The 19,023-nt window shown below is 45.8% G+C and overlaps 1 protein-coding gene across 1 annotated transcript in view; it reads right to left on the reverse strand.

Moving 5' to 3' along the window:
- POLQ (DNA polymerase theta) overlaps positions 1 to 19,023 on the reverse strand; it is a 122,159-nt gene that overhangs the window by 15,894 nt on the left and 87,242 nt on the right. Inside the window, exons 24-28 of the mRNA XM_064143942.1 lie at positions 17,791 to 17,909; positions 16,006 to 16,190; positions 15,024 to 15,135; positions 8,670 to 8,794; positions 6,141 to 6,291 (exon numbers count right to left, since the gene is read on the reverse strand). Of these exons, the coding sequence (XP_064000012.1) occupies positions 6,141 to 6,291; positions 8,670 to 8,794; positions 15,024 to 15,135; positions 16,006 to 16,190; positions 17,791 to 17,909 (692 nt within the window). The remainder of the gene's footprint in view (positions 1 to 6,140; positions 6,292 to 8,669; positions 8,795 to 15,023; positions 15,136 to 16,005; positions 16,191 to 17,790; positions 17,910 to 19,023) is intronic.

Here is a 19,023-nt window from a genome sequence, read left to right on the forward strand (position 1 = left end):
CAGAGGTTCAGAGGCAAATTACAACCCAACGGAGAAAGAGATAGTAGCAGCCTATGAAGGAGTGAAAGCAGCTTCTGAAGTGATTTGAACTGAGTCACAATTGCTTTTAGCTCCTAGACTGCCAGTTCTAAACTGGATGTTCAAGGGCAAAGGTTCATCACCGCATCAGGCCACAGATGCAACCTGGTCTAAATGGATGGCTTTTATAACCCAACGAGCACGAATGGGGAATCTTGATCGACCTGGTCTGGTGGAGGTGATCACCAACTGGCCGGAAGGCACAGACTGTACCAAACCTCCAGAGGAGAAAATAACCCATGCTGAAGACGCTCCTTCCTATGGTGATCTCTCTGATCAGGAAAAGAACTAGGCTTTGTTCACAGATGGTTCCTGTTGTCTTGTTGGGAACAAGCGAAGATGGAAGTCAGCAGTCTGGAGTCCTACCAGGAGAGTTACCAAAGCAAAAGATGGAGAAGGAGAATCCAGTCATTCGCTGAGGTAAAAGCTGTCCAGCTTGCTCTTGATGTGGCTGAACATGAAAATTGGCTTATCCTTTACCTCTACACCGACTCATGGATGGTAGCCAATGCTCTATGGGGTTGGCTAAAGGACTGGAAGAAGCATGGTTGGCAGAGGAAAGGAAAGCCTATTTGGTGTGCTGATCTATGGCAGGACATTGATGCACATCTGGAGAGAATTCCAGTGAAGGTGCGGCACGTAGACGCACACATGCCTAAGAACAGAGCCACTGAGGAACACCAACACAACCAGCAGGCAGACCAAGCTGATAAGATTTCTCAAGTTGATACCAACTCTGATCTTGACCTTGATTGGAAACACCGAAGTGAACGGTTCTTAGCTCGGTGGGCTCATGATTCATCTGAACATCAAGGCAGAGATGCAACATACCGACGGGCACGCAATAGGTCAATTGACTTGTCCATGGATGCTATCACCCAAGTCATCCATGACTGTGACACCTGTGCTGCTATTAAGCAGGCTAAGCGAATTAAGCCCTTATGGTATGGTGAGAGATGGTCAAAGTACAAGTATGGTGAAGCCTGGCAGATTGACTACATCACTTTACCTCAATCTCGTTCTGGCAAGCAGTACGTGCTGACAATGGTAGAGGCCAGCACCAGATGGCTGGAAACCTATCCAGTTCTGCATGCTACTGCACTTAACACCATTCTTGGCTTGGAAAGACAAATCAAGTGGAGACATGGAACTCCAGAGAGGATCAGGTCAGACAATGGCACTCATTTCAAGAACAATCTTGTGAAAAACTGGGCCAAAGAGCACAGTATTGAATGGATCTATCACATACCCTACTATGCACCAGCTTCAGGGAAGATTGAGTGCTACAACAGTTTGCTGAAAAACACCCTAAAAGCCATGGGGGGTGGAACTCTGAAAAACTGGGACAAACATTTAGCACAAGCTACCTGGTTGGTGAATAGTAGAGGTTCAGTAAACAGAGCAGGACCTGCACAATCAAACTGGGTCCAAACAGTAAACGGTGATAAAGTTCCTGTTGTACGTGAAAAGAATCTGTTAGGGAAAACTGTTTGGGTATTTTCTCCATCGGGCGAAGGGAAACCTGTCCGAGGGGTGGTGTCTGCTGAAGGTCCTGGTCACACCTACTGGGTAATGCAGGAGAATGGTGAAATCCAGTGTATTCCACAGAGAAATCTAACCTTAGCTGAGAGAGTTCAAATTTAGAGTGTATAATACAAGCTGTTAGGAGTTTTCTGTTCTAGGTACCATCGGTGTCCCACACTGAAAGAATCTACGAGAGAATCTACAGTATGTGAGCATGAACCCAACGTCACCTGGGATTCCCTGTTCTCGTCTCATCTGTGAGGAGACAAACTGTTCTGAGCTTTTGAATCACCTACATCTGAGATAGCCGGAATGAAGTTTGAACTGAACTTGTAATATCCATTAGTGTAAATATTATTTTAGATTAGATCAAACAGTTCTTAGCAACACTCGGAGTGAAGTAGACAGGGGTGGATTGTGCTAGTTTGAAGCAGGCTAGAATGTTTTGGTGAGAAGAACTAGATCATAGGCTGTGAAAGGAAAACAATGGTGATGTCTCCTTCCCTCAGAGTCTTGCTGAAGGAATGTAAACATTAGATAACACTCTCGCCATTTTCTCTTCACTCTGCTTCTGGCTTCGGACTGAGCTGCAGCTCCCTAACCTCACCTTCCACTAACCTTGCTTCTTAACCTCTTGGATGAACCTCTATTCTTCCTTAGGACTGGGGTAAGGTTGAGAGGGGCAGGGGGAAGGTGCAGGGGTGGTTGAGAGCCCCTCCTGGGGACTCAGGTTTCTGGGAGGGGAGTTGTGCTTCTATATTACTTTTACCTTGTATATTTCTGTATATAACTGTATATAGTGTAAATAGCTGCTTGTATATTGTGCTAGCTGTAAACAAATAGCTTCATTTATATTCCCAGAGCCCGGCTGAGTCTAGTTGGGTACTTCTAAAGTGTGGGGGGGTGGGGTACACCCAAACCATCACAAAGAGACCAACCCCACCTGGCTACAGCCTCCCTTCAGGTAGTTGCAGACAGCCGAGGTCCCCCCTCAGCCTCCTCTTCTCCAGGCTAAACACTCCCAGCTCCCTCAGCCTCTGCTCACAGGGCTGTGCTCCAGGCCCCTCACCAGCTTTGTTGCCCTTCTCTGGACACCTTCCAGTATCTCAACATCTCTCTTGAATTGAGGTGCCCAGAACTGGACACAGCACCCAAGGTGTGGCCTGACCAGTGTTGAGTACAGGGGACGAGTAACCTTCATTGTCCTACTGGCCACAGTACTCCTGATCCAGGCCAGGATCTCAAAGGTCTTTTCCAAGCAAAGTAGTTCTATGATTCTGACTGATGGACATTGTTGAACTATTTAAAAAAAAACAGGTCATTACACAAAACCAAACCTGATTCTCACATTTCCTTTATATTGTATTTGAATTCAAGATTTGAAGCTCAAGTTCAAAAATCTCATGCTGAATTGAGTAGTATAAGGAACTTGAAAGTAGAAAAGCCCATGCTCACACATAAAAGCACATAACATCACTATTCTATCAATATTCATCCTGCTACTGAGGGAAAAACATTAAAGAAAAGCGTTTTGGATATCAACATTCTAAATTATAAGGACATGAATCAGAAACAAGAGACAGTTGCATCTCCTGAACCATCTGTTTTAAACATAAATTTTAAACAAAATCATAGAATCATAGAATTAACCAGGTTGGAAGAGACCCCCAAGATCATCCAGTCCAACCTAGCACCCAGGCCTAGCCAATCAACTAGACCATGGCACTAAGTGCCTCATACAGGCTTTTTTTGAACACCTCCAGAGATGGCAACTCCACCACCTCCCTGGGCAGCCCATTCCAATGGCAAATCACTCTCTCTGGCAAGAACTTCCTCCTAACATCCAGCTTACACCTCCCCCGGCACAACTTCAGACTGCGTTCCCTTGTTCTGTTGCTGCTTGCCTGGGAGAAGAGACCAACCCCCAACTGACTACAACCTCCTTTGAGGTAGTTGTAGACTCATGTCAACTTTAATCAGAAATTGGTTTATAATGTTCTCTCTGGCAATAAATTAGGGTTCTGTTCTTCTTTCAAAGTATTTTAATGGCCAGTTTATAAGGCCCTGAGCCTCTTCTCTAATGCAGTTCAACTGAAGCTACTACTCCTTATTAAAAAAAAATGTAGGGGGAAAAGAGCAGTTTTGCATAAACAAGTTAACAGCTGACAAAAGCACAATTTTGCTAGGCCTTGCCCGACAGAAACAAAATAGAACAAACTGGGTGTTTGTTTTTTTCATAGAATCAGTCAGGGTTGGAAGGGACCACAAGGATCATCTAGTTCCAACTCCCCTGTCTTGCCCAGGGACACTCTACCCTAGACCAGGCTGCCCACTGCCTCTTCCAGCCTGGCCTTAAGTACCTGCAGGGATGGGGCCTCAACCACCTCCCTGGCCAACCCAGTCCAGGCCTTCACCACTTTCATGCTGAACAACTTCCTCCTCACCTCCACTCTGAATCTACCCACCCCTAGCTTCACTCCATTCCCCCTAGTCCTGTCACTCCCTGAGAGCCTAAAAAGTGCCTCCTCAGCTTCTTTGGAGCCCCCCCTTCAGATACCGAAAGGTGTGGCCCTCCTCTTATTTAGATCGAATAGCTCCAACTCTTTCAGTCTGTCCTCATAGCAGAGCTGCTCCAGCCCTCTGAGCATCCTCGTGGCCCTTCTCTGGATACGCTTCTGCATGGCCACAATCTTCTTGTAATGGGGCCTCCAGAATTGGATGCAGTTTTAAAAAAAACAACCTCACACACTCAGACTCAAAAGTATTTATCAGGATCACTAACAGGAGGTCTCCAGTTCACAACTAGATGAAGGGTTTCACGGCATCATCAGTGCCTTGCACAAGCCTCACACCAAAACAGCAATGCTGGAGAAGCCATGTGATGCAGGATGCTTCTCTGATGGCATGCAACTTGCTGAAAGAGAAATATTTCCAGTTCTTGAACACCTAGTATCAGAAAAGGAAAAACTCTCCCAAATGTATCTACCTGCCTTTCTGCAATTATGATGGCCAAAGGTAAGTAGCTGCTGCTCCTGGAAGGGGTGGGAAGCTCTGCCAAGCAAATGCCTTCTACTTAAGAGCAGACCTCTGAACCTTGTCTAAAATAAAACTCCCTCACATATTTTTTGAGATGTGGCAATTAATTTCCTTCTCAGTCAAACAAGTCAGCTTGAAGCATATGAACTGGATGAGGCACTTAGTGCCAATGCTCTAGTTGATTAGACAGAACTGGGTGCAAGGATGATCTTGGAGGTCTCTTCCAACCTGGTTGATTCTATAAAGTATCAAAGATGGCACTCTATCCCTTAAGCTGTCTTTCTAAGCATATGACTGATGAATGCAACACTGTCAGCACTATGCTTAAAAGAACCTCCTCATGGCACTCCACTGGGAATGAGTATCCTAGCACAGCTTTGCTGTCTTTATCCAGAAGAAATTTATGCTGCTAAATGCTTTGTGTAATACTCTTCTGGAGCCTCTGTACATCAATTTCCAGTCAACAAATTCCAGACACAGTCTCAAGTTGTGCTGGAGGAGGTCTAAGCTGGATGTTAGGAGGAAGTTGTTGCCAGAGAGAGTGATTGGCATTGGAATGGGCCGCCCAGGGAGGTGGTGGAGTTGCCATTCCTGGAGGTGTTGGAGAAAAGCCTGTATGAGGCACTTAGTGCCATGGTCTAGTTGATTGGACAGGTCTGGGTGCTAGGTTGGACTGGATGAGCTTGGAAGTCTCTTCCAATCTGCTTTACTCTATGACTTACTTCTACCCCCATGCCCCCCACACCCTGCCAAAAAGATATATTTTTGGAACAGGAAGTTGCTCTATTCACTGCCTCTGAAGAGAGAGTATCTGCTCAGTTTCTTTTTCCTACTTCTGAACAATTTTGTGGTGGCTTCACAGACCATATCACATATGAACTGCCACTGTCAACCTTTGCAAGATCTGCTCTGAAGCAGCTTGGGTTTCTGATTTGCTTGATCAGAGGGTTGGAGCAGCTCTGCTATGAGGACAGACTGAAAGAGTTGGGGCTGTTGAGTCTGGAGAAGAGAAGGCTCCCAGGTAACCTTCTTCTGGCCTTCCAGTATCTGAAGGAGGCCTACAAAAAAGATGGGAAGGGACTTTTTAGGAGTGACAGGACTAGGGGGAATGAAGCAAAGCTGGAGGTGGGTAGGTTCAGAGTGGAGGTGAGGAGGAAGTTGTTCAGCATGAAAGTGGTGAGGGCCTGGAATGGGTTGGCCAGGGAGGTGGTTGAGGCCCCATCACTGAAGGTGTTTAGGGCAGGCTGCATGGGGCTCTGGGCAGCCTGCTCTATGATAGAGTGTCCCTGGGCAAGACAGGGGAGTTGGAACTATATGATCCTTGTGGTCCTTTCTAACCCTGACTGATTCTATGTGTTGAGCATGCATTCTCTCTTCTTTGCTCATTGAACACAGACGTTGTCTCTTACCCCTAGCTTTTTCTTTTTGGCAGGCAATTATTCTGTTAAAAAAAAAACTTAGTCACACTGAAAATGCAGCTCAAGTGTGCAAGGTGAGCATACCAGTCTTATCTCTCTGGAAGGAGCTCTCCAGATGTCCGTGGGACTTGATCACAGAGAATGCTTCCAGGCGTCTCTGAATGTTCACAGTGGCTGTCTTGACGATGTCTGCAGCAGATCCCTGAACAGTTGTATTCACAGCCTGTCGCTCTGCCTAAACAGAGACAGTTGTTAATAGAATCATAGAATCAACCAGGCTGCAAGAGACTTCTAAAGTCATCCAGTCCAACCTAACACCCAGTCCTATCCAGTCAAATAGACCATGGCACTAAGTGCCTCATCCTGGCTTTTCCTGAACACCTCCAGGGGTGGCGACTCCACCACCTCCCTGGGCAGCCCATTCTAATAGCAAATCTCTCTCTCTGGGAAGAACTTCCTGTTAACATCCAGCCTATACCTCCTTTTGTACTCAAAACTCTCCTACGTTCCAACAGATCAACACCTGCTCCTAGCTTGGTACTATGTGTACTTCATTAAAAAGAATAAATATATATAAAGACATATATAATACACAAATAAAGAATTTGTTATACCTACTGGAAAGAGACATTCTAAAATAGCTTCAAAGAGAGCATTTTCACAGGTGGCTGCTAAAAGCAGGATTTTCACACATTTAGAACCACTATCAAGGGTAATGACAAGCCACAGTGAGGAGAAGCACATACACATGGTGATAGTTTCATATAGGAGTAGAAAAATCTCACAGTTAGACTAAGTATCGGGAGACACTTTTGGCTATCTTCAAAACCATCAGAAATGTATAACCAAAGGTAAAAAGCTGGATTTCATGGTTTGCTGCTGAACTGTGACTACCAGAGCATTACAGCTTCTCAGATCACAAAAACAACAAAAAAAACACCCATTGTATTCAAAGGTTCTTTGATTAGAACTGAAATGTGTGTAAAAAAATATGAGGAGGTTGAAATGAAGGTAAAGATAATTCATTAATTGGTATTTGGACTTATTATCTAAAACCATATTAAAATTGAATTAAAGGTGCAGCTACAAAAGATTCATGTCATAGAATCAAGCAGGTTGGAAGAGACCTCCAAGATCATCCAGTCCAACCTAGCACCCAGCCCTATCCAGTCAACTAGACAATGGATGGCACTAACTGCCTCATCCAGGATTTTCTTCAACACCTCCAGGGACAGTGACTCCACTGCCTCCCTGGGCAGCCCATTCCAATGCCAATCACTCTCTCCGCCAACAACTTCCTCATAACATCCAGCCTAGACCTCCCCTGGTACAACTTGGGACTGTGTCCCCTTGTTCTCTTGCTGGTTGCCTGGCAGAAGAGACCAACCCCACTTATCTACAACCTCCCTTCAGGTAGTTGTAGACAGTAATGAGTTCACCCCTGAGCCTCCTCTTCTCTAGGCTAAACAAACCCAGCTCCCTCAGCCTCTCCTCACAGCGCTGTGTTCCAGGCCTCTCACCAGCTCTGTTGCCCTTCTCTGTACATGTTCCAGTATCTCAACATCTCTCTTGAATTGAGGAGCCCAGAACTGGACACAGGACTCAAGATGTGGCCTGACCAGTGTTGAGTACAGAGAAAGAATAACCTCCCTTGTCCTACTGGCCACAGTGCTCCTGATCCAGGCCAGGGTGCCATTGGCACTCATGGCCACCTGGGCACACTGCTAGCTCGTGTTTATCTACTATCTACCCGTACCCCCAGGTCCCTTTCTTCCTGGCTGCTCTCCAGCCACTCTGTCCCCAGCCTGTAGCACTGCTTGGGTTGTCACAGACTCTTTAGATTAATATTGAAATTATCTCAAAAAAAGTTTTTTCAAAGTCTTCTTGTCCTTTCAACTACTTGGAGTAAGCGCTCCCCTACTTTTCCTTTCTTCCACAGTAGTCTTTAATTCTACATGAGCTAATCCAGCTTCCTACAGAGAAGGATAATTCTCCCTTCCTGCAAGAAGGCACTAACATCTCTCCAGGGAGTTAGCTTACTCTTACTGAAGTAGGGTTTGTGAGAGATGTGTCTGAAATGACCTTGAAAAAAAACTCAACAATGCCAATGCAAAGGCATATATTAAGTATTTATCTAACAAGTTAGAACGATTTTCCTTTGAGGGAAAAAAGGAAAAATAAATGGCACAAATGCCCTTCCTTATTCAAATGCTAACAGTGTATAGCATACAAAGCCTGCTGAGGGGGAGCAGCTCAGCCTGAAGAGCTGAAGCACATCATTTTGTGGAGGCTTTTCAAAATCATGTCCACTTATTTCAATAAATTACTCATTCCAATTGCAGTGTGGGAGTTCTGATGTGAGTTTAACACAGTGATTACAGCTGCATACCCAGTCACAGAAGACTTGCGTCAAGCAGATTATGACAAAAGCTCTGTTATTCAGAGAAGAACCGTGGGAACAATAAACTAAGTGAGAAGTGGAAGGTCATAATTAAGATGGCTCATAGACCCTGTAAAACCAAAGACAGAGATATGCAAAGAAGTGCAATGCTTTAAATTTTAGAAGTACAAAAAAGTATGTAAAAATAAAAGGTTATATTGCACTCAACATACATGAGCCTTACTGTAGGGATTTGCATCTTTGATAGCTGGCAGGTACCTCCGTCTTCCCAGGATGGTCTGCACAAATCCATCTCTCCTGCAGCTCCTCACTGTTTCCCTCAAGAATTTCTGAATCCCTGATGAAAGGAAAGAGAAAGTTGTCCCTAATTGGCTGATGTTCCATTCTGACTTATCAGTGCGGTGACTGCAAGCAGCCCAGTACGCTCCAGCAGCATAAAGGCAACCCTTTGAATTTCCTAGGCTCTGACAGCAGACAAGACCACACACAATCACTTTTCTCAGCCTATTTGTAGCTATGCTGGGAAACTTATTAATCCTTCTAAGATGGAAAAGAATGACCAGTGTCAGGATACCTGGCTGTCACAAAGAGGCAGGAAATACCTACTCCTGGGGTGTGTTAGGAAGAGTGTGTCCAGCAGATCAAGGGAAGTTCTCCTTCCCCTCTGCCCTGGTGAGACTCCATCTTGAATACCGTGTTTAGTTTTAGGCTCCCCAGTTTAAGAGGGACAGGAATCTGCTGGAGGAGGTCCAGAGGAGGGCTACAAGGATGATTAGGGGACTGCAGGGCATGGCTTACAAGGAGAGGCTGAGGGACCTGGGACTTTTTAGTCTGGAGAAGAGAGTCCAGCAGGGGGCTATGAGGATGATTAGGGGACTGGAGGGCTGCCTTGTGAGGAGAGATTGAGAGACTTGGGACTTTTTAGTCTGAAAAAGAGAAGACTTAGAGGGGACTCACAAATATCTGAGGGCTGGCCAGGAGGGGCAGGACAGGCTCTGCTCACTTGCTCCCTGTGACAGGACAGGGAGCAACGGGTGTAAGTTGCAGCAAAAGAAGTTCCACCACAACACAAGGGGGAACTTCTCAACTGTAAGGGTCCCAGAGCACTGCAACAGGCTGGCCAGAGAGGCTGTGGAGTCTCCTTCTCTGGAAACTTTCAATGCCAGTCTGGATGTGTTCCTCTGTAATCTGTACTAGATTGTGTGGTCCTGCTCTGGCAGGGGAGTTGGACTTGATGACCTCCTTGGGTCTCTTCCAACCTCTAACATCCTGTGATCCTGTGAAGTCCATTCTGCACAATACCCAGGCACAGTGGATCATACATATATTATTAATAATAGAGAGGTCAGGACCTGGACCAGCACCAGAAAGACAAGTAGTAGGAAGGGAGTAAGTTAAAAGAAGAAGTCATAGAATCATAGAATCAACCAGGTTGGGAGAGACCTCCAAGATCATCCAGCCCAACCTATCACCCAGCCCTAGCCAATCAACTACCTCATCCAGGCTTTTCTTGAACATCTCCAGGGACGATGTGATAGTTTGAAGCAGGCTAGAATGTTTTGGTGAGAAGAACTAGATTACAGGCTGTGAAAGGAAAACAATGGTGATGTCTACTTCACTCATAGGCTTGCTGACATGTATAGGAACAAGAAATAAAAACATTAGATAACCACTCAGCACCACTCTCACTCGGGCTGCTGGCTGAGCTGCATCTCTCTAACCTCACCCTCCATTTTGGACTAACCCACTTTGATTCCTAACCCTCTGGCCGAACCTCTATTCTTCCTTGGGATTGGGGTAAGGTTGAGAGGGGTAGGGGGAAGGTGAAGGGGTGGTTGAGAGCCACTCCTGGGGACTCAGGTTTCTGGGAGGGGAGTTATGTTTCTGTATTACCTTTTACCTTGTATATTTCTGTATATAACTGTATGTACTGTAAATATCTGCTTGTATATTGTGCCAGCTGTAAATATAAGCTTCATGCATATTTCCAGAGCTGGCTGAGTCTAGTCTGGGTGATCTTTTAAAGTGGGGGGGGGGGGGGGGAGGGGGGGGGCAGGGAACACCCAAACCATCACAGACGGGGACTGATACCTCACACTGCCTGACTTCACAGTATCACAGTATCATCAGGGTTGGAAGAGACCTCACAGATCATCAAGTCCAACCCTTTACTTGAGATGGTGTCAATTCAGATTCTAGGAAGAAAGAAATGCACCCACCTGCACTTTGCAAGAGAAGAAGTGAATCTATCAAAGGTGTTAAAAAGAAACTTTGCTCGAAGAAAGGTGAGACAGGTAAGAGTGTCTTTCACTACACATTCAGGTAACTACTGCACTACAGTGGAAAAAGTTAAGACAGTTTCCTTCCACGACTTAAAAAACATGAAATATAGAAAGAGCTATTCACAGGATCACAGGATGTTAGGGGTTGGAAGGGACCCAAGGAGATCATCAAGTCCAACCCCCCTGCCACAGCAGGACCACACAATCTAGCTCAGGTCACACAGGAACACATTCAGACAGGCCTGGAAAGGGTCCAGAGAAGGAGACTCCACAACCTCTCTGGGGAGTCTATTCCAGTGCTCTGGGACCCTTCCAGTCAAGAAGTTGCCCCTTGTGTTGAGCTGGAACCTCCTGTGCTGCAGCTTCCATCCATTGCTCCTTGACCTATCTTGAGGAGCAAGTGAGCAGAGCCTGTCCATGCTCTCCTGACCCCAAGCCCTCAGATATTGATAAACATTAATTAAATTCCCTCTCAGTCTTCTCTTTTCCAGACTAAGCAGCCCCAGGTCTGTCAGCCTCTCCTCATCAGGCAGTGCTCCAGTCCCCTCATCGTTCTCGTAGCCCTCCCTTGGACTCTCCAGCAGATCCCTGTCCCTCTTCAGCTGGAAAAGGAAAACAAGTCCTTCCCACAGCTCCTAGAAGAGGAAGATAATTCTGTTTTCTTATGTGGTCAACAGGAGGCAGCTGGTACTGGGAATCTTTGGTTGAGGGGAGAGAAAAATGCAGAGCTCAGCTTGCTGTACTTTGGCTGTCTCCTGTAGGAGGGGAAGCAATGAGAACATGCTGAGAGAGTTTGGGCTCTGCAGCCTGGAGAAGAGAAGGCTTTGAGATAGCTAAACTCCATTCAAGATGGTGCTTAGTGACCTGGTTTAGTGGTGGACTTGGCAGCGCTGGGTTAACAGGTGGAGTCAATGAATTTAAAGGTCTTTCCCAACCTAAACAATTCTGTGCTTCTATTCAAAGACTCTTTAAGATCAAGACAGCATCAACCAGTCCACTAGGTGTGTAATTTAGCAAGTCAGTCTTGCAATACACATAAGTGAAAAGACATAAGATGTGAAGTTACAAACTAAGGTACAATGCAGGTTGTAGGCACACACATGCAGTGACAGGGAGGAAGCAGGAAGTTACTTCTGAAAGTCACAGAATGCTAGGAGTTGGAAGGGAGTCCAACCCTGCTGCAAAGCAGGACCATTTAGGGCAGGTCACACAGAAATGCATCCAGGATGGTTTTGAAGATTTCTAGAGAAGGAGACCACAATGTCTCTGGGCAGCCTCTTCCATGCTGTCACACTCACAGTAAAAAAAGGTTTTCTCATGTTAAGATGGAATTTCCTGTGATTGAGTTTACTTGCATTGCCCCTGGCCTTAGAATCATTGAATCAACCAGGTTGGAAGAGACATCCAAGATCAGCCAGTCCGACCTAGCATCCAGCCCTGGCCAGTCAACTAAACCATGGCACTAAGTGTCTCAGCCAGGCTTTGCTTCAACACCTCCAGGGACAGTGACTCCACCGCCTCCCTGGGCAGCCCATTCCAATGCCAATCACTCTCTCTGCCAACAACTTCCTCCCAACATCCAGTCTAGACCTCCTCCAGCACAACTTGAGACTGTGTCCTCTTATTCTCTTGCTGACTGCCTGGGAGAATAGACCAACCCCATCTGGCTACAGCCTCCCTTCAGGTAGTTGTAAGCAGCAATGAGGTCACCCCTGAGCCTCCTCTTCTCCAGGCTAAACACCCCCAGCTCCCTCAGCCTCTCCTCACAGGGCTGTGTTCCAGGCCTCTCACCAGCTTTGTTGCCCTTCTCTGGACATGTTCCAGCATCTCAACCTCTCCCTTGAACTGAGGAGCCCAGAACTGGACACAGCACTCAGGTGTGGCCTGACCAGTGTTGAGTACAGCCTTATCACTGGGTATCACTAAAAAGAGACTGGCTCCATCCTCCTGACAGCCACTCTTCAGATACTCATCTCGGTTCTAGTTTATATTTCCCAGAGACTCAAATACAGTTAATAGAACCAATAACAATTATAGGATGCTTTTCCCTCTTCCCCCTTTTTTACAATGCCTTTCCCTCTTCCACTCTTTTTTTGCAAAGAAAGGGAATTAGATGTAGAGAGGAAGAGGTAAAACAGTCTCACTCCAATTTGGAAGTTAAAAGAGAAAACTTTAAAAATAAATAAAAGGTATTTGAGGTTGGGGAGTTACAAAGAGGTATAGGGTAGGGAAAACAAGATACAAAATGTATATATATATACAGTCAGATTGATGGCAATGGGTTTGTCCACCTATGGATGGCCTCATGGTAAAACAAAAGAGCAGCAGAAACAGGAGGGTGGTGCTGGCAGCCTGGGAGGCAGGACAAGAGAACACAAAACCGGAAGTTCCTCTGTTTTTATAGGGGGCTAGACAGAAAGTGGGAATGGGATAAGCACTGCACCTGAGGTCAGGTTCAAGATACACCCTTGGGGAGGAATCAGAAAGAGCTGGGGTCAGGGTCAAGACCACTCCCCCAGGAGGGTTAAGCCTTTACACTTTTAGATATTGATAAGGTCACCTCTCAGCCTTCTCTTCTCCAGACTAAACAGCCCCAGGTGTCTCAGTTTTATCCCTTTAGGAGAGATGCTCCAGTCCCTCCATCACCCTCATAGCTCTCCATTGAAATCTCTCTAGTAGTTCCCTGTTCTTTGCGAACTGGGGAGTCCAGAACCATACATGACATTCCAGATGTGGTCTAACTAGGGCTGAGTAGAGGGGAAGGTTAGACTATCCAGAAATTACTGGAGTCTAAACTGACTCTCAATACAACACCATTTCTCAGCATCTGTCTCCTAAAGAAATAAAACCTCAATCTTCAGAACATCATTTTCCAGCTAATTGCCAAGTTTTATGATTAGAGCCCACTGTCTCTCATCCCATTTGCCCTCTATTCATTGTCTGATTGCAGCTCTACTCTTCCTACAGTTTTCCTAAAAAATTAACACACTGCTTAGCAATGTAACGATGTCCTTTTACAAAATAGGGGAAAGCTGCTCTGAGCAGATGGATAAAAATGGAAGGATTATACAGAATCACAGACTTTCTTAGATTGGAAAAGACCTTCAAGATCATGGAGTCCAATCATTAGTTTCACACTGACAAGTCTTTGACCAAACCAAATCCCTCAGCACAACATCCAATCACTATGAATCGCTGTGGTTGGAAAGGACCATCAGGATCATCCAGTCCAACCTTCATCCCAGCAACCTCCATCACTAGATCATAGCCTCAAGCACCACAGCCACTCTCCTTTTAAACACCTCCAGGGATGGCAACTCCACCACCTCCCTGGGCAGCCTGCTCCAGTGCCTGACCAGCTGCTCAGTAAAGAATTTCCTCCTAACATCCAATCTAAGCTTCTCCTGACGCAACTTGAGGCCATTTCCTCTTGTCCTATCATTAGTAATTGGGGAGTAGATATCAGTCCAAGCCTCACTACAACCTCCTTTTAGGTAGTTGTAGAGGGCAATAAGGTCCCCTGTCAGCCTCCTCTTCTCCAGACTAAACAACCCCAGCTTCCTCAGCCGCTTCTCATAGGTGATGTTCACCAGACCTCTCCCCAGCCTCGTTGCCCTTCTCTGCACCTGCTCCAGCACCTCAGTGTCCCTCCTCACAGAGAGAGTGATTTGCATTGGAATGGGCTGCCCAGGGAGGTGGTGAAGTCACCATCCCTGGAGGTGTTCAAGAAGACTGGATGAGGCACTTAGTGACATGATCTAGTTGACTAGATAGGGCTGGGTGATAGGTTGGACCGGATGAGCTTGAAGGTCTCTTCCAACCTGGCTGATTCTATGATTCCTCATCAACAATCAAAATTTCAATGGAAGTAGAAGACAAGAACAGAAGAGAGAGATTGCTGCATTTAAAGATTGTAAGAAATTAGGTCTAAAGTTGTACTGCACATCCTTTGAAGCAGAGTGTTTCTTATTCAGAAAGTTAAGAGCTTTAAAACAAAACCCCAGAGCGTATGAAATAATTTAACAAACAAAACAAAATAATTATAGTCATAAACAAATAACAAGCAAGGTCTTAAAGATGAAGAAATGCAGAGTGTAAAGTAAAACACTATGGAGTATCACACTATAGTGTTCATGCACTGAACTCATTCAAAATTAAAAGCTTTTCCAAAACAAACAGGAGTGGCAGAAGGCTGAGACAAAATCAGGATTGGAAAAGGCATGGAAAGAAGGGATTAGAAACAACCACCACCACCTCATAGCTCTCAAACAGCCATATCCAAACCTGTGTATCTTGATTTGAAGGATTCAATGTAATTGGCAGCTTCACTTTCATCAATCCCCATCTGCTCGCCTAAAGATTTTGCTCCTATTCCATAGATGATTCCATAGCAAATCTGCCAAGAGCACAGAATGAAGAACCACATTTGTACAGTGAAACATACAAAGCAGAGCTGAACCAAAACATGATTTCATGGAAGACAGGTATATGAGAAAAAGGGCAAGCATTCAAGAAGGGAGACTATCTCAGAGTCCAAGTACTCCTGATGCTTTTATCATTATCCCCCCAAAAAACAGACAGCTCCAGTTGGAGCATGTGAAGAGTGGGAGTACACAAAATTACTGAACAATCACAGCCAAACCCAAGCAGAAAAGCTGTGCTAGTTTGAGCCTAGCTAGAATATTCTGGTGAGGAGAATTAGATGATAGGCTGTGAAAAGGAAACAATGGTGATGTCTGCTGCATTCATAGGCTTGCTGAGATGGACAAAAACAAGAACACAAACATAGATAACAGAGTCTCTCTCTGGGCTTTGGGCTGCACTTTTTTCTCTAACCTAACCTGCCATCTGTGTGACTAATCCATCTGCTTCCTAACCCCCATGGCTGACCCTCCAAACTACCCTGAGTGTAAGGCAAAGTCTTGGGTAAGGTAGAGGGGTGGAAAGAAGGTGGAAGGGTGGTTGGGAGCCCCTCTTTGGGACTCTGGTTTCTGCAAGGGCTGTTGTGTTTCTGTATTACCTTTTTAACTTTGTATATTTCTGTATATATTGTAAATACCTGCTTGTATATTGTGCTAAGCAGTAAAAATAAGCTTCATTCAATTTCCAGAACCACTGAGTCTAGTCTGGGTGATTTTCCCAAGTTTGGGGGGGGCGGGTAACAACCAAACCATCACAAAAGCATACTGTTGTGACTATCTGATGTTTGGACACTGAATCTTCCTGCCCAGAACGCTGCTGCCATTTTTCTTTCCCTAAAAATTACCTGTTTAGCTTGTTGTCTGGTCCTGTCTCCAACAGCTTCAGGATCAATCATTTTCCATTCTGCTGCAATGCTCTTAAAAACATCACTACCCCCATTCAAGGCTTGGATGAGTCGACAGTCACAAGACAAGTGAGCAAGGATCCTCAGCTCAAGCTGAGAGTAATCAGCAGCCAAGATTAAACCTCCTGGAATTGAGAAGTAAGCAGAAGTCATTATTTCATACTATTACTCTAACAACATCCCAACAGTCCAGAAAGCAGGTGTGAACCTGTCATTGAAGTTTCTGCTCTAAAAGTTTTCCACAGCTGCTTCTGCCAGACAAATCCTGTTTCCCCAGTGTCTGCTTTGCACCTAGTCCCCTTCATATAGAGTCCACCAAAACCACACATCCAGGAATGTGTCCAGGTCTTGGTGCAAAAACCTAGCACCTGAAACAAATGATCAGCAGAGATCAGGCCAGCAGACTTGTACTGAGCCGGGGCAGGCAACATCAGAACTGACATCTGGATAGAAAGAACAATGGGAAAGAGTGTGGTATGTGTATTAAGAGATACTCTTTAAAGAGACCTCTTTAAAAAACAAACAGGCATTCTTAAAGAGGAAATGAATGTTTGAGCATTTGAATTATAACATTTAAATACTCTCCCCAACTGAAACCCTCTCCTTTACTGTTGGAGAAATTCTTGTTAGCAGAGCACACAAGAATTGATAAACAATGAGCAACCCGTGCTGGGAATGTCCTTGAATCCATCTTGGGAGTTTAGATAGCAGGCACAGGGTAGCTTCCCCCCACATGCAGCTGCAGGGGGTGGAGTGCAGCTGCAGGTGGGCAGAGTTTAGCCAGCCCCTGAGGCTGACCCTCAGATTGTTATGGTATGCTGACCTATTGATGCCTTACAAGTAACTCTCGACCCTCTGATTGTAATCAATCTTGGTGGAGCACGCCTATTGCTAGAAGTGTATATAAGTCACTGCATCATGAAAATAAAGTGGATTTGACCATCTAACCATATTGGTGAACAAAGAGTCATCTTCCCATAGCGCTCCACCGAACGTTTTTTCTCAACAACTGGCGCCCGAACAGGGACTCAGGCATGGCAAGCCGGCTGCGGGTGAGCCTGCATTAGGAGGCCGGAGGGTTGGCCCGAAGCAGAGGGGGCTGATTATCTTGCAGGACGTTCTCCGCATCGGAGAGACTAAGCGTCATTCGGTGCCGCTGGGCCGGGTAGCGCTGCCCAGAGGGGGCAGTAGTCTGGACGTTCATTCTGGAGTGAACAGTCCATGTGTGTAGGCAGGTAAGGCCCACAGTGGATTTGTTGGGGCACTGCATCTGCTGGCGTATTTATCTCATGAGAGAAGTTTTGCCGGACACTGAGCTCTAAGAGCTGCTGTCCCGGGCGCATGTGCAGGGTCATGCGAGTAAAAAGCCTCCCATGATCTTAAAATACGAAGTGCAGCGGGAGGTCGGAGACGCGCTGTGGGACGCGGTCCTTAATAACAGATAAGACTCGTTAAAATTCTGCATCACAGAAATAAAGTGGATTTGACCATCTAGCCATATTGGTGAACAAAGAGTCATTCTCCCATAGTGCTCCACCGAACGGTTTTCCCAACACTTTACAGTCTTGTGTATCATTCTGAAAGTACGATAATTACTGCATTAATTTTCCAATAGGCTGCTCAGTCACATATGTACTGTCAGCAAATCCCAACTCTTCATTAGACTGTTATTGTTATATTCTTATAGCTAGAAGACACAGCTGCAGAACAGGATCTGGGCATTACCTGGAAAGGGAACAAAAGCGTGCCTCATGCTAACAGAAAACGGTATTCCTCTTTCTTTGGGTCCATCTTCAGGCTGATCCTTTAGGCCATTAGGCAAAATACTGGAATGTTTTCTGCATCTGTGGAGACAAAGAATCACTGTTCACCAATTTCTGAAGCACTTAAAGGTGTATAATCACCGAATGCCAAGTTGGAAGTAACTCCAAGGATCATGTGGTCCAACATTTCTAGGTGATAGGGTAGTTTAAATGAGATGGCCCAGCATCCTATCAAGCCAAGTCTTAAAACTGACCAGTGCAGGCGAATCCACTAATTCCCTTGGAAGATTATTCCAATATCTAACTATCCCTATAATGAAAAGTTTTCTTCTACATTACCCAGGAGTAACTTGTACGCATGACTCCTTGTCTTTTCCACGTGACTCTTTGTAAAAAGGGAATCTCCACCCTCTTGGTAGATACCCTTTACATACTGGTACATGGTAATACAGTCTTCCCCAAGCCTTCTCTTTTCAAGGCTGAACAAGCCAGCTCTTTCAGCCTTTCCATATATCATAGAATCAAACAGGTTGGAAGAGACCTCCAAGATCATCCAGTCCAAACTAGCACTCAGCCCTATCCAGTCAACTAGACCATGGTACTAAGTGCCTCAGACAGGCTTTTCTTGAACACCTCCAGGGACAGTGACTTCATCACCTCCCTGGGCAGCCCATTCCAATGCCACTCACTCTCTCTGCCAACAACTTCCTCCTAACATCCAGCCTAGACCTCCCCTGGCACAGCTTGAAACTGGTGCCCCACCTGGCTACAGCCTCCCTTCAGGTAGTTGTAGACAGCAATGAGGTCACCCTTGAGCCTCCTCTTCTCCGGGCTAAACACCCCCAGCTCCCTCAGCCTCTCCTCACAGCGCTGTGTTCCAGGCCTCTCACCAGCTTCGTTGCCCTTCTCTGGACACATTCCAGTACCTCAACATCTCTCTTGATTTGAGGAGTCTAGAACTGGACACAGCACCCAAGGTGTGGCCTACCAGTGTTGAGTACAGTGGAAGATCCTTGTCCTACTGGTCACACCACTCCTGAGCCAGGCCAGGATGCCATTGGCTCTCCTGTGCATACTGAACATGAGTTCAGCTATTATCTACCAGCACCCCCAGGGCCCTTTCTGCCCAGCTGCTCTCCAGCCACTCTGTCACCAGCCTGTAGTGCTGCTTGGGGTTGTTGTGGCCAAAGTGCAG

Source organism: Pogoniulus pusillus, chromosome 5, assembly GCF_015220805.1.
Source record: "Pogoniulus pusillus isolate bPogPus1 chromosome 5, bPogPus1.pri, whole genome shotgun sequence".
Classification (NCBI taxonomy): Eukaryota; Metazoa; Chordata; class Aves; order Piciformes; family Lybiidae; genus Pogoniulus; species Pogoniulus pusillus.